The 15,658-nt window shown below is 39.7% G+C and overlaps 1 protein-coding gene across 1 annotated transcript in view; it reads right to left on the reverse strand.

Annotated features, from left to right (window-relative positions):
* Nucleotides 1–15,658, reverse strand: part of LOC124712380 — a 167,957-nt gene that overhangs the window by 10,214 nt on the left and 142,085 nt on the right. Inside the window, exon 9 of the mRNA XM_047242676.1 lies at nucleotides 4,528–4,674. Within this exon, the coding sequence (XP_047098632.1) occupies nucleotides 4,528–4,674 (147 nt within the window). The remainder of the gene's footprint in view (nucleotides 1–4,527; nucleotides 4,675–15,658) is intronic.

The following is a 15,658-nucleotide window of genomic DNA, read 5'->3' on the forward strand; positions in this document are numbered from 1 at the left end:
TTTTGCTACCTGGACTTGGCCCCTGCCACCTTCAGAATTTGAAAGAGAATATTCCAGTCAACATTGTCAAAAGCTTTCTCTAAGTCTACAAAAGCTAGAAATGTAGGTTCTTAATCTAGCTTCTAAGATAAGTCGTAGGGTCAGTATTGCCTCATGTGTTCCAAAATTTGTACAGAATCCAAACTGATCTTCCCTGGGATTGGGTTCTAACAGTTTTTCCGTTTGTCTGTAAAGAATTTGTCTTAGTAGTTTGCAGCCGTGGTTGCAAATTAAATAATTAAATAAAATTTCAATTAAATACTCCTCTCAATGTACTATCAAAGATTTTCTGTCTTAATTTCACATATTCCTACCTCTCGACCCATTCTATCACGGTATCCTTACAGCATCTGGAGAAGACAACAGCCATGTGTGTAAGAGATGTGATTCTGTGAATGTTTGTGTGTTTTCTGCATCTTTAGAAGGATCTAGGCCTAACCTGAACATGTCTAGCATTTATTTTCATTGTGGTAGACTGTAGCTGAACATCTCCTCTGTGTATTGAGTAACAATCAATTACTTCCATGTCTGGTTTTCTACTTCAAATTTTCCTCATTTCTTCATTGACTGACTAATTTCCAGCACCATATAAGCTCTTTTTAACTATATTCAGATCATGGTGTATATGGAAACAAGGTAAAAAAATTCCCAGCTATCTCAGTCAAGAAGACACTTTTTCCCAGGTGAAAATTCACTTTTTCCATTTCATGTGACAGTATACTTTCCCTTGGAACTAGGAAACGTCTCAATCCTTTGAATAGTAAAGGTTTTATATACCAGCGCAGAATGCCCTGGCACTTTAGATAACAAAACCCAGCAATTTAGATAAAAAAGGGCATGTTTTGGGAACATCTTTGATGTGCAGCAAAATGTGCACTGCATTTTTCATATTACAAAAGGATAAATACAAAGTCCACCAAGCACAACACATTAATTTCCGAACTACTGAAATCTAGACAGCGATGCTTTGTTGTCAGCCAATCACAGCTCACATCACGTGATCTCACCAGCCAATGACAGTTGATATTCAGAGCAAAAGACATATGATGTAGTCAGCCCACAGCAACATCACTGTTAAGTAGCTCAAACACACAAATAGGAAAAGTTGATGGTTTAATTTATATACACAAGAGTCTAGGTATAAGAAAAGCTGAGCTTTCACATACGATATCACTCTTTTTTGCTTGTGTTATCCTTTAAGATATATCAAATACAAATGGGCCGGTAAAGTTTTAAATAAAGAAGTAAATGTCTGGTCTTCTGCATACTAAATTTTGCTAAGGGGCTGCTCCTCAAAGTGTTAAGTTTTGAATGAGAGTCAAACACTCTGAGATCTAAGAAATTCATCTTATGTAACACAATTCAACGTGTGTAAAAGGAAATTTACTTTGAAAGTAATAGTTCTCAAGCCACCATTCACAATATTTTCCCACGACCTGGTATAAATGTAAACAGTTGTGACGTCATGCTCATCGAAAGCAGTTTGTTGTTATGAAGTATTGCATACTCTTCATCCTAAAGTCTTTGACACTTTTTGCTGTCGGCAGAAGTTTGTGTGCACAATGTGTTTTATTGTTGTAAATGGATCATTTTCTTTACAACTTAAGTTTTATTTTGGTGTTTTTCTCTCATTTATGTTTTACTGTTGCATATTACTTGGCAGTAGTGAGCTAAAGTAAAATTCCTTGTTGGATTAGTAGTTCTTACCACTGAAAATTACAAAAATTTAACTGAAAACTAAACCAATGAAAAATTCCTGTGTTTTTCCCAGTTGTCCCAGGGCATATACACCATGTCAGATGCTCTGTTACCAGAAAATGAATTACTTCAATTCGTTGGTTGTGAGTAAAATTCACTGGAGGGAAAAATCCATCTGTGTAAAGAAGCCAAAGCGCCTGAATATGATTTACATACAAGTTAACACCTGCCTCTATGCCATACTGTCTATAAATAGGTATGTTGGTCAGATATCTATATTGAAGGAAAAATAAAGTTATGAATTCAGTTACTACTTATGAGGGGCGCTAAGACAGACTTTCCTTTACTCATTATATTAATCACTGATGGAATCAACCATATAAGTCAATGATACTACGGTGGTTCTGTACTGTAGACATAAATAGTATGCATAAAGTGAAGAGAAAACCAACGAGCTCTATGTGGCCACAATATAAAGGGTGATTCTCAATTATCTGTCTCGAAGTAACGTTAAATAACAGAAGAGATTTTCTTACTTGAAATACTTTATTCTCAGTTACAGGACTGACAGGATATCAAGTTTCTTTCTATAAATGTTCCATGTGGCTTCCGTATCATACAGCCAGTATGCCATCTGTACAAAATTTCTTCCCAAATGCATGAGAGCATGCTACTCGTAAGCAACCTTGACCTTTCTATCACTGTGCCATGCAACCTGTTTCCACAAAACGATCATACAATGCTTTTATAGTCTTTGCCTGAGGCAGTGCTTTGTGATTCTCTGTTCTGAAGCATTTTTTTACAGCTGGTGACTGTGTTTCATGGCAACATAAGCAACACTTTGCACATTCCATCGCACTATAAGTCTCCATTGTTACTGCGATCACGCACTGCTTCCGCATTTCAAATAAATGGAGTGACATCTGGAGGTGTAGGATTCAAACTCGAGAACAGCAGGGAGGTTTGAAGTGCTCCCAGAGAATAATCAGTCCATGGTTGCCAAATTATTTTTGTACTTTTAGTAACCAAATTAGAATAAGTATGTAGTTGGTAGAAATGGTTAAGAGAGTCATATTCAACATCCATGAGGTACTCTGCAATGCATTTTCTACAACTGATGCTAAAGGACATCTTCATTGCCAAAAAATAATAATGACTTGACATAGAGGATATGCCTTTCCTCAAATATAAAGGCTGTGCAAGTTTGAGGCTAGGATCAACAGTTAACACTATTTATGCCTTTAGATCAGTGCAGGGATTCTGCAACATCAGTAATGCTTGAAATAACAGGAAGTCTGTATAAATCCCCCGCTCCGTGAGGTATGATATAGAGTCTAATGTTTTATTGACCTGAATCATCTTCTCTTTCTTGAAATAAGAGAACTCTAAAATTTGTGATAGTTTTGAGAGCCCAGCAATTCATACGTACACAATAAGATGAACAAAAAATGGCTCTGAGTACTATGGGAGTTAACAGTTGAGGTCATCAGTCCCCTAGAACTTAGAATTACTTAAACCTAACTAACCTAAGGACATCACACACATCCATGCCCGAGGGAGGATTCGAACCTGCGACCGTAGCGGTCGCGCGGTTCCAGACTGAAGCGCCTAGAACCACTCGGCCATAAGATGAACAAGTGCACTGTCTACAAAGATGGGTAAGATGAGCTAATCAAATGCATTATGCCAGATCTTAGATACTTAAAGCAATGCAAGGATATAAATCTTTACATTATAAATATGGAAATGGAAACTGGTGGAATTTAAATAATAGGAGTAAAAGTAATAACTCATCATATAGTTCTGGTATTGAGTTGTTGGCAGGCAGATGAAAAAGACTCAGAATGATGCTAACTTTCAGATGAATTCTTCTTCTGAGCTAATAGAACACACAAACATACAACTACACAACAACATTGTTCTGGCTGGCTACGTTGTGCCAGCACTGCAGCTCAAACACGCTGAGGGATTGTGTTGGGTGGAGTGGGCAAGAGGAGACAGGAGATGGGAAGTTGGAGGAAGAGTTAAGAAGGGTTGACATCTGGCAAAAAGAGGCAGTGGTCACCCTTCCACTACCTCTACATCACAATCATATACCATAAAGTAGACAACACTCCGTAAAATAATTCATTAATTAATTAAGGCGAGGCTGAATGTATCTACTCAAACATTGTTCGGTTTCTGCATTGAAGCTATTTTATGGTCCCCACCAAATTTTTCACCTTTTCTTGATGGGGAACCTATCTTCCTTTCATCCAAAGACATGCCGCCGCTGTTCCAGCTACCTTGCCTTTCAATTGCAGCTAATTTCTCAGCTAATTTAGCAAAAAGTTTTAATACCAATAGTAAGAAGTGTTATATCACTGCGCTCTTCTTTTAAAGAGTTTTCAAATGCCATTTAAAAAATATGTCATTTCATTTGAAAAATAAAAACAGTTCCCTCAATATACAGCTGATACAAGAGTTAACAACATTAACTGTGCTATAAAAGCATGTGCTCTTCTACAAATTATTATTTGTCAATAATGTCATTTCTGGTATCCCTCTGGCAGTGAAGTACCTGGCAGTTTTGTTCAAAATCATATGTATCCTAAAAAAACAATTTTTTTTAAATTCGCGTGGGTCATTACTTCTACTGAACTATAGTAAGACTTGATACTTTTTGATTATATCATGTCCACAGTTACTAAAAACCTACAATAAATTCATGCAATACTTAAGGACTATGTTTTGTTCAATATAATACCAACACAGTATGAGTGTGTGTTAGACTGCTCTTAATGGATATACCTTGTGTTGTACTTTCTCTTGCTTGTTTGTGGCTCCTGGCTGTGCACCAAGTACTGATAAACCTTGCTGCAACAGTTGCTGCAGAGGCACACTCTGAACTGGAGCAGATTCAATTACAAACCCTTCACTGGATGTCTGGTGTTTTTGCTGCAATAAGACATGTTGGTGTAAAAGTAGTCAATAATACAATGACAAATAAGTAATGGTAAAAGAAAACTATACTCCCTAGCTTTTATTTCCAATGACAAATAATTGGTGGAATTTTTGATACCAAAAGAACAAGTTATTTCAAGCAGTTTGGACAATTATTGAAAAATTTGCATGACGGTGATCCAACAGTGTCCAAAACAAATTGATCTTCTTTGCACTGATGTCCTAAGTTTTTCCACACTCTTCAAACCCTGGCAGGCATGTGTACAAAAGGTAGGATTGTTAAAGGCCCTATAGCCACTTTCAAATTCCTGTAAGATTGGTATTCTGACCACAGTGAAAGAATATTCGGAATAATGCACTGGATTCAGAACATGACCAGGTACTTCTGGACCTGCAACTTGCTGCAGATAGCAGGACTAAATAGACAACATTCACATTAAAAAAATTGCTTCTGGCATTTTTTTTATTTAGGAAGAATAAATGACAAAGTGCTAGAAAGTCATTATACGTTAAAGAAATTGGAAGAGGAATTAAATAATATCACAGGGGATTATAGCATGATCGTCTGAAGTACAGCAACAATGACAACCAGAATTAAAACCAGAACATGTGTTTAGACAGAGAAACAGGACATGGAAGTAATTCAGACGCAATCTTTATGCTAAACTAGAAAACAAAATCAATATTTTGGATTGAAGGACTCTTAAGAGAACAACTACACTTCTTTAGAAATAAAAATATTCCACAGAAATCATTCAGGTTCATGCATCAACATGCTCACAGTCTCATAAAGAGTTAGAAGACCTAAACAAAATGAAAGCTAATCTCATGACAAATATGTTAATTGGGGGCTGAGGTACGAGGAATGCAGCTTTGGCAGCAGCGCCAGCAGCCTTGTTTCCTGTCACACCAACACGACCTGGAACCCACATAAACATCACAGCTGCTCCATAAAGAGTGAGCAAGTGAAAGATTTTCTGGACCCATTGCACTAAGGGATGGACGATGTACAGAGCACAGAGACTTTGAAGGGCACTGCGAGAGTCTGAATAGTGACACAATTTAAAAGACTGTGTCACTGATGTACTCTAAAGTGAACTCCAGGAGGTAACAGAGAAGGCAGACACACCCCATACTGACGATCAAAGGAGTCATTGAAGGAGAAGGCATAGGATGTGTGGCCACGCATGGCAGTCAAATGACATGCATATCTGCTGAGGAAAAAGTCACAGCAGTTGTATAGTGGTAGTTCGGCAGCTTCTGCATACAGACTCTCAACCGGGCTAGTGTAAAAGGTACCAGTGGCCAAACAGATGCCACGATGGTGGACAGTATTGAGACGGCATAAGAGGGACAGATATGTAGAAGCATAAACAAATCTCCCATAGTCTAGTTGCGAACAGACAAGGGACCAGTACAAACGGTGAAAAATGGTTCGATCTGCACCCCAGGATGTACCATTGATGACATGCAGGACACTGAGGGATTGCGTACAGCGGCTGCTAGCTAAGATGTGGGAGCACCAAGATACTTTCCTGTCGAGCAGGAATTTCGCAATTTAAACAAATGAAAGAGCAACAGGCCCAAGATGTAAAGATGATGGGAGAAACCAACTGTGCTGCCAGAAATTATACAACCGTTTTTGTCAGTGGAAAAACGAAAGCCACTGTCGATGCCCTATAAGTAAAGGTGATCAAGATATTACTGAAGATGCTGCTCAATGAGACAGGTCCATGAAGAATGGCAATAGATGGCAAAATCATCAACAAAAAGGGAGCCGGAGATGCCCAGCGGAAGACAGGCCATTATTATAGGGTTAATGCCGATAGCAAAGAGGATGATGCTCAGGAAGGAACCCTGAGGCACACCGTTTTCCTGGATAAAGGTTTCTGACCAGGCAAAACCCACACGTACCTCGAAAACTCAGTCTTTTAAAAATTCCTCAATGAAATAGGGCAGGTGGCCACAGAAGCCCCACGTGTAGAGAGTACAAAGGATACCAGTCCTCCAGCAAGTGTTGTAGGCTTTCTCCAAATCAAAAAACATAGCCACAGTTTGGGATTTCCATAGAAAACCATTCATGACATGGGTAGACAAAGTGATGAGATGGTCAACTGCCGAAGAGCATGCTCTAAATCCACACTGTGCAGTGGTTAGTAAATTGCAAGACTCGAGTCACCATACCAGCCGGGCATGAATCATATGTTCTATCACCTTGCAAACACAGCTAGTGAGAGAGATGGGGCAATAGCAAGAAGGAAAGTGTTTGTCCTTACCAGGCTTAGGTATGGGTACGACAGTGGCTTCGTGCCAGTGTCTGGAAAACATGCCCTCTGCCCAGATACGGTTGTATGTGTTAAGCAGGAAGAGCTTATCTGCAAGTGAAAGGTGCCGCCACATTTGAAAGTGAACAGGGTCTGCCTCAGGACAGAGGATTTGGAAGAACTGAGAGCATGATCTAGCTTCCTCATAGTAAGGGCAGCACTGCAACACTCACGATTCTGAAAAGAGAAGGGTATCACCAGAGCCTCCTCTGCTCATTTCCAATGGAGGAAGGCAGGGTGATAGTGGGAGGAGCTTGAAATTTCTGCAAAATGGCAGCCCAAGGTGTTGGAGACATAGGGTACATAATGACACAATCTGCTACTGTCAGGCCAAATATTGGGGAATGGACCTTGGTCCCAGAGAGCTGTTGGAGGTTGGCACACACAAGAAGAGGGGCTGGAACTGTTAAAAGAACTAGCGAATGAAATCCAGCAAGCTTTTTGGTTATCCAGAAGAACACGAACTGCGTTGCATCATGCCTCAGCCCACCAAGGGAGCGGGACATGGCGTGGTAAAGAGGAAGTGCGAGGAATGGAATGCAATGGTAACGATAACGTTTGTAAGATATTCCACCTGGGCATCACAAGAGGAGAAATCTCGTTCATCGAAGGTCATCAGGGAGGAGTAAAGTCTCCAGTCGGCCTTAGTAAGCTGCCATTTGGGTGTGCACGGAGGCGGGGTAGGAGTCAGAAAATGGAAAGCACACAGGAAATGGTCGCTCAAGTAGGTGACAGAAAGGACCACTCAAGATGATGTGCAAGATGGGCAGTGCAGAAGGATAGGTCCAAATGGGAACAGATGTGCGAGGAATCTGAAAGCAACATGGGTGGTCCTCTGTTAAGATAGAAAAGGTTAAGTTGATTAAGACGGTCAGCCAAGAGGGCATCTCTTGGACAGGTTCAGGAAGAACCGCAAATGGGATGGTGCACATTAAAAAGTCATGGGTGAGGTAGCTGCCCAATAAGCTGGAGGAATTTGGCCCTGGTGACATCAAATGATGGAGGGCTGTAAATGGTACAAAAGGAAAATGTCAAGTGAGGAAGGAAAAGGCAAACTGCAACAGCCTGAAGACAGGTAGTTAGGGAGATAGGTTGACTATGAACATCATCTTGTATGAGCAGCATGACTCCCTGATGAGATGGAATGCTGACCTCGGGCGAAAGGTCAAAACAGACACGGAAGAAATGCAAAAGCTCAAAGCAGTCATGAGGACGCAATTTTTTTCCTGAAGGCAGAGTACAAGTGGACACTGCGATTCTTTTAAAAAAGAGACATAAATCCTCTTTGTTGGATCAAAGGCAGCCAACGTTCCACTGGAGGAGGAAAATATGAAAAGGTGTCACCTCAGTGGATACCGAGTGCCAGCCTGTGAAGACTCGAAGCTACAGGGCACAGAGCAAGAGGATCCTGCTCCACGAGGTCCACAGAAGTGTCGGCTTTCTTCTGTTGTTGGACTGCAGAGTCCAGGGCAGAAGAACAGTTGGTGGTGTGCACCAGCGACACTACTGAAGATGATCTTCGAGTCGGCAAAGGAGAAAACTGTTTGCCTTTGTTGGACTTCTTTGAGCCTTCTTGTTTAGCAGAGGAAGACTTGTGTTGGTTGGCTGGAGGGACGTAGCAAGTCTTCACGTGAGTCTTCCTTCTGTCCTTTCCGGCCTGCCGGTTGTGTAGCTGGTGATGTGAGGCAAGAGTCTGATGGCTTGTTACACAGCTGGATGAGGGGACTGCAATGCTACCATGACACTGAACGATTTCACAACCTCCAAGCTAAATCTGAGGTCGTACGTCTGTGTGACCATGTCCTTCATGGGGCGAAATGTAGCAAGAACAGTATTGTAAGTGCCAGGTGGTAGAATGCAGGGTTTGCAACTAGCCAATAACTTGCAAGCAACAGGGTAAGGAACTTTTTCCTTTACCCAGATCTCCTATACTGCCCACTTATCGAGATACATGGGACAATATCAAGAGGTGGCGGCATTGTCACCAGTGCAGCTGACGCAGTAGGAAGAATGAGGCGAACAATGGCCCTCGTGCGCACCTTTACCACAGGTTACACATTTGGCCAGGTGTTGACAAGACATTCGAGTGTGGTTGAATTGATGACACCGGTAGCAGCGCAACGGGTTCAGAATGTACAGTCGGTCTGTAAGAATCTCACAGCCTGCTTTGATCTTAGATGGAAGAACCACTCTATCAAAAGTGAGAAGGAGAGTGCATATTGGCTCTACATAAGCATGGACTTTTTTAATCACCCAATGGACTGCAATGACACCCTGATCAGAGAGGTACGTATGGATTTCTGCCTCGGTCAGACCATCGAACGGCCCACTGTAAATAACACCACAGGAAGAATTCAGCATTTGATGGGCCTCGACAAGAACAGGATAGCCATGGAGGAGCGAAGCTGCAAGCAGTTGTTATGCTTGAGAATCCGAAGTAGTCTCCAAAAGCAAAGTGGCATTGTGTAAATGAGAGCACGATTTCACAGGGACAGCAGTTGCATCGACACCTCACCTTTCTGAATAATAAACTGATTTGCCGTTGTGAAGGACTGACCGTCTTCAGTTCATGAAACCACGAGGAACTGTGGTGCTGCTGGGAGGGTTTTTGAATCGTCAGCCTCATTCTGTTTACATTTTGTAGATTGTGATTGTGAAGATGATTGGCTCACTGCGAGAAAATCCCCCACGATTGCCAGCGTCTCTGATGGCATGCTCCTTCCAACTGGGGGACCCCCTTCACATGGGGGCATAACCACCTTAGGTGATTGTTCACACCTCCATAACAACTGACAGAAGGACCAATCGGCAATTTGGGAAGGCAGCAGCTCAGGAAATTACCACTCCCTGGGCCTAACCTGTACCAAGGTGTATGTGCGAACCCTACCTTTCAACATGGGGCTGGGAATTATGCGCTACCTAGTCACCTGTTAAGTGTCAGACATTTGGGCCTGAATTCAAGAGTGCACAAGGAAGAAAAAGAAAAAAAAAGAAGAGCCTCAAATGCCAAAGCAGAGGAAGGATATGAGAAGGTGAATGAAGAAAGAAAAAAGGAATGAATGATAGTGGCGAGACTGTTCTAATGTCAACTACAGACAGTGAAGAACATTCCCAAAAACACCCCAGACATGTTCCCCAAGGGAGGGGGGAAAAGAATAGCAAGAGGATAGATATGCAGCACAGATGGGAAAAGATGCTGCTAAGGCTGGGGCCCCGTGGTAGATTTCTCCCCTGTGTGAGCAAAAATCTTAAGTAGTAACATCAACATCTTTTATAAGTAACTGTTTTGAGATAGAGAAAGCAAGGTAAATGGTACGTGTGTTATATTAAGACCACGTTGTTATTTTATTTCAATAAAATGTAACACATTTGTGACAAAAATACGCATTTCCTTGGAGTCACAAAACAGATTTAAAATACCTTCACTGATTTCAGAAATAACCTCAGAAAAAAATAGGCCTCTTGAAAGAAGTGTAAAGCATGGAAGAGTTGTGTAAACCAACAATGTAGGTGACCACCAAGAAAATGTTGGTTCTGCTATGTTCTCATGGTCAGTTATTTGTCACTGTGTCATGTCTATTATTTTACAGGTATTGTCTGATTTTTCTTATGAGAAATATATGATTATATAGCATACAAACCGCAACTGACTGCCACAATGTTCTTGTTATCGTCCATACTTTCTAATATATAAATTATTTTCGAAGCGCCAAAATGTACTAGAATAAATAAAATGTCTATAATATGCCAGCCACACTGTAGAATGTACTTGTGGTGAGATAGATGCAATTCCTGAAATCCATTGTTTCTGGCCTGGCAAGGAGCACTGCAGTCCTGGGCCTGTGGATAAAACACGAAAACCCACCATATTATTCCATACATAAACAGACCCAGACTGCAGGCAGATTGGTGAGACTATATCCGATAGGCAGGGCTTTCAAGTTAGTGGAAAACGATGGGCTTCAGATCGGCAGGCCCAATCCGTTAGAGATACCCACAGAAATGGCCCATGATTGTGGCCCGTCGTGGAAGTCCATTCCTGTGACCAGCTATTCGCGTATCACAGACACAATGTCGACGAAATGAGATCTTGTTGATCAATCCATGCAACAGATAACTTGCACAAATACTATGAGAATCAACACTAATGAAGATAGGTAGCAATTCACCGTAAAGATGATCGCTGAGTCACAGACAGGCACACAGAAAAGACAATCACATTCTAACAGCTAAATTTTCGGCCCTACCCTTTGTCAGAAAACAAGAGCATACACATACTCACACAGTCACCAAGACACAACTCATGCAGACATGACCACCATCTCTGGCCGTTGCATCAACAATCTCTAAGAATCAGATCCAAACAACCACTCCTCCTGCCTCCCTGCCTCTCGTCGGTAGCTGCTAGGCTAGTGGCAGGAAGTGGTGGCAGCACTGGCTCCAAGCTGAGGAGAGTGGTAAGAAGGGGAGAGGGAGTAGGAAAGAGGCGCATGTACTCAGCTGCGCCCATCCAGTGACAACACATGATATCTTGGTAAACAAACCATTTAATATACTGAGACAAAAACAAGATTTTCCCAGTGTTTTTTTTTTTTCAAATTTCCATGATACATTTCATATTCCCTGATTTCCAGAACATGTGGAAATCCTGAGATTATATGCCAATTAGGTTCATTTCACCTAATTTCATTTGAAATAATCCAAAATAACCAAATCCTGTTAACCTCATGTCACAGTAGTATGTAAAAAATTAGCTACAGAAGGCATATAATGAAAGATAGCAAAATACTTTTTCCTGAATGTTTTAATCAAAATTGTAGCTAAGACATAATTTTGGAATTCGGTTTATTTTCACAGACTGGCGTTTGTAGAAAAGGTGAGATAAAAGTTTGCAACCACTATAAAATTTTTATGAATAATTTTATACAGCTTCATTGTATAGATAAAAGGGCCACATAACATATAAAATTATTCAAACACTATAATTATGCATGCAAATATTTACAAATTATAATGAAAGTCATTTCTCAAGATAATTTTTCTGCTAATTTTGAAACTTTTGTTTACCAAAATCAAAAGTTTCACCATCTTCATTTTTGTTTCTCAGCATCATACTTTACAACATGAAAAATAATCAGAAGAGTGTTTGTTCTCTTTAGTGATTCTAAACTGAAAGAATATAAATAAAAATATACTTGTTTCATTTGTTGCTCTTGGCTGGCTTACGTAAATTTGCATATCTATGTCCTCCACTGATCTCTATAATTTTTCCAAGTCACCATTAGTTATCACAGAGAGCTCTGTTGTACATGTTTTTTCTTTAATAGTGATAAGAGGCCTTGTTTTGAAGCCCAATATGAACTTGTATGCATTTAGCATATGATGAAATATGCTCTATCAGCAATCTGTTTTCATTCAGTCATTTGGAAAAAATCATTAAGTCTTGTCCCAGGAATGGTAGAACCAGACTCACATCATTGTTGTAATGTATTTGTGAATTTTGTTACCTCCTTTGTCATAATATAAAACGTCTGTATTCCTGGAACATAGACTTTACAATTGTAAACATATCTTTTGGACCTAAAAGGTGACCGTCAATGGGTATCGTATACTTGCTCTGGTGGCTAAATATTTGATAGTACCACCAGCTCTATCACACGCATTTCTGCCATGACTAGTGGCAAAAAAATTCCATTCTGAATTTAGCCCTGCGTCTAGCTTGTTATGTTACAAATTTACTAAGTTCTTAAAGTTTTTATAGTGTACAGTGTGTGGTATTTGTTAAAGTACATAGATGAGAGTGCAGTTTTCTGGAAAACATAGAATGTTTTTGCATAGCTTTTTGGTAAAGGTCTACATTCTACAGGGTCGTTGTTGCTGTTGTTGTTGTTTTTTTTTAACAAAGCTTCAGCTAAATTTCTCTTGGAAATTTTTGATTTAAAGTACTACAGCCTGCATACTCAGCACTGCCATGTTCTTCAGACAAATTTTCCACTGGAACATGAATCATTACTGATGCTGCTTGCTGGAATTTTAATGCTAAGACAAGACTAGGATCAAATATATTCTGGGCAGCTGTCTTGTGTACTTTGGTAACTTTAAATTGTGACAGTTTAAGTAATTCATAACTTTCAATAAATTTTTCTGGGGTTGTGGATGGACCTGGTATATACACTGGCTCTTCGACATCATATTCATCCATCCCTGGCAGGCTATATAATGCAGGAAACAAAATTGGCTTACAGCATGTTATACAAAGCTTAATGGACTAAGCCCAACACTTTTATACTTTGTTACTGTGATAAACTTTCAATGATTTCTGAACAGTCATTTTCCATGCTACTTCGATGGTTCACAGTAATTTCTTTAGCTGTGTGTTCAGTCTAATAAAAAGAATGAACACTTTCAGTGTTTTCACAATGCTTCGTCACTTCAGTAATTCAATATTAGTTCGATTCAGATTGGTCGTGTCCATTAAATCAATCTCTTTGCTACTATTACTTTCCATCTGGCACACCTCTGCAGAAACAAAACCTACAAAACATTTGCTTTACATCATGATTTCTACATCGAGTTTGTAAGCTGCAATAAAGAGCAGGACCATTTATACTTTTTCTGACACACCAATTAGTCAAAGCAGCATTATGAAGAATGTGTAAGGGGAAACAGGAAAGAGTCAGTATTTTTCATTGTTGTTTCAAGTATTGTTGTTTAGTCTCAGAATCAACAATCATTATAGCTTTATTGAAAAAAGTAATAAACCTAGCAAGAAAGGAGAAACACCTTCTCATTTCCGTTAGTTGAAAAGCATAACAAGAGGCATTATGGCATTATGTGAAACAAAAGTTATGATAGTGGAGCATTTGATTTTCATGAAAAAGATTCCTAAAATTAAAAAAAAAAGAAATTTTAGAAATGACTTTCATTAGTGATTTGTAAATATACTCTAAGAAAGGAAACACACACACACACACACACACACACACACACACACACACACACACACGCACGCGCGCGCGCATGTATTCACCACAGAGGAATTACCCAAATGGGATGGAAATCAGTACATGTGATACACATGATGTGGAGACAAATAAACGATTACAAGTTCAGGAAAACTGTATGATTTATTCAAGAAAAAGAGCTTCACAAACTGAGCAAGCCATAATGCAGTGGTCCACCTCTGGCCCTTATGCACACATTTATTTGGCTTGGCATTGACTGGTGGAGTTGTCAAAATCCTGAGCTGGTTGAACAAATAGAAACCTTCACCATGTGCAGGCAGGCTTCTTGCTGAAATGAAGTCAAGGATTGTCTACCGCTTGTCTTCATGCTCACCAAACCCTACCTTGCCTAGCAAGGTTTCCCGATCTCTTCCCCAACTGAGAACATCTGGAGAATTATGGGTTGACACTCCAACCAGCTCAAAATTTTGATGGTCTAACCCGCCAATTGGACTGAATTTGGCACAATATCCCACATGAGGATATTTGCATAAGGGCCAGACGTAGACCAATGCATTATTGACATTTTCAATTTGTGAAGCTCTTTCTCTTGAATAAATCGTCAAATTTTTCTGAAACTGTACTCTTTTGTTTGTCTGTATACGTATGTCACATCTACTGATTTCCATCCCACTCAGATAATTCCTTCGAGATGTGTTTTTTTTTTTTTTTTTTGTCTTAAGAATGTATTTAAATGAAAAATTAACAGTACTTAATATTTTTAAGATGTAGTTGACTCCCATATCTTTCCAATGACATAAAACTGAATAAAATTTATTCATAAATAAAAAAATGTTATGGTGTTTACAAACTTACGTGCCACCTTGTCTCTAGACGCCAGTTTGTAACCATGACCCATGCTTCAAATTGGCCTCTTAAGTGTAGTCTGGATCAAAAAATCCTGGAAATATTATTACAACCCCCTTTCATTATGTACTTCTGTATACCAAATTTTCATTTGTGATATGAGGGCAATGGCCACTGTATGATTTCATGTAAAACAGGCCCTTCATAAACTGCTAATACAATAGCTCCACTTGGCAATCGTATTTTTCCTTTCAATCATCAAATGATCCATACCTAAAGATTGGAAAGTTGCACACGCCACACCAATACTCAAGACAGGAAACAGGACTCTGCTGAATTACAGATCATATCACTGACATCAATTTGCAGTAGGATTTTGGAATATATACTGTGTTGGAATATTATGAATTACCTCAAAGAACATTATCTAGTTACATAAGGTCAACATGGATCCAGAAAATATTGTTCTTTTGAAGAACGACTAGGCATTTATTTGCACGAAGTAATGAGTGCTATCAACAAAGGATCTCAAATTGATTCCGTATTTCTAGATTACCAGAAGGCTTTCAACACCATTCCTCCCATGAGATTTCTAATCAAATTGTGCGCCTATTTTGATCAAAAAATTCTGGAAATTTATTGTAATCCTCTTTCATTATAAACCTTTTTACGCCAAATTTTCTAAAACATCTGTGAGATGAGGACAATGGCCACCGGATGATTTCACATGAAACAGGCTCTTCAGAGCATGCTAATACAATTGCTACACACTTAGCAATCACTCACTGGATTCATGATTTCCTGTCAGGAAGGTCACTGTTCACAGTAACTGACAGAAAGTCA

The sequence above is a fragment of the Schistocerca piceifrons genome, chromosome 8 (assembly GCF_021461385.2).
Source record: "Schistocerca piceifrons isolate TAMUIC-IGC-003096 chromosome 8, iqSchPice1.1, whole genome shotgun sequence".
NCBI lineage: Eukaryota > Metazoa > Arthropoda > Insecta > Orthoptera > Acrididae > Schistocerca > Schistocerca piceifrons.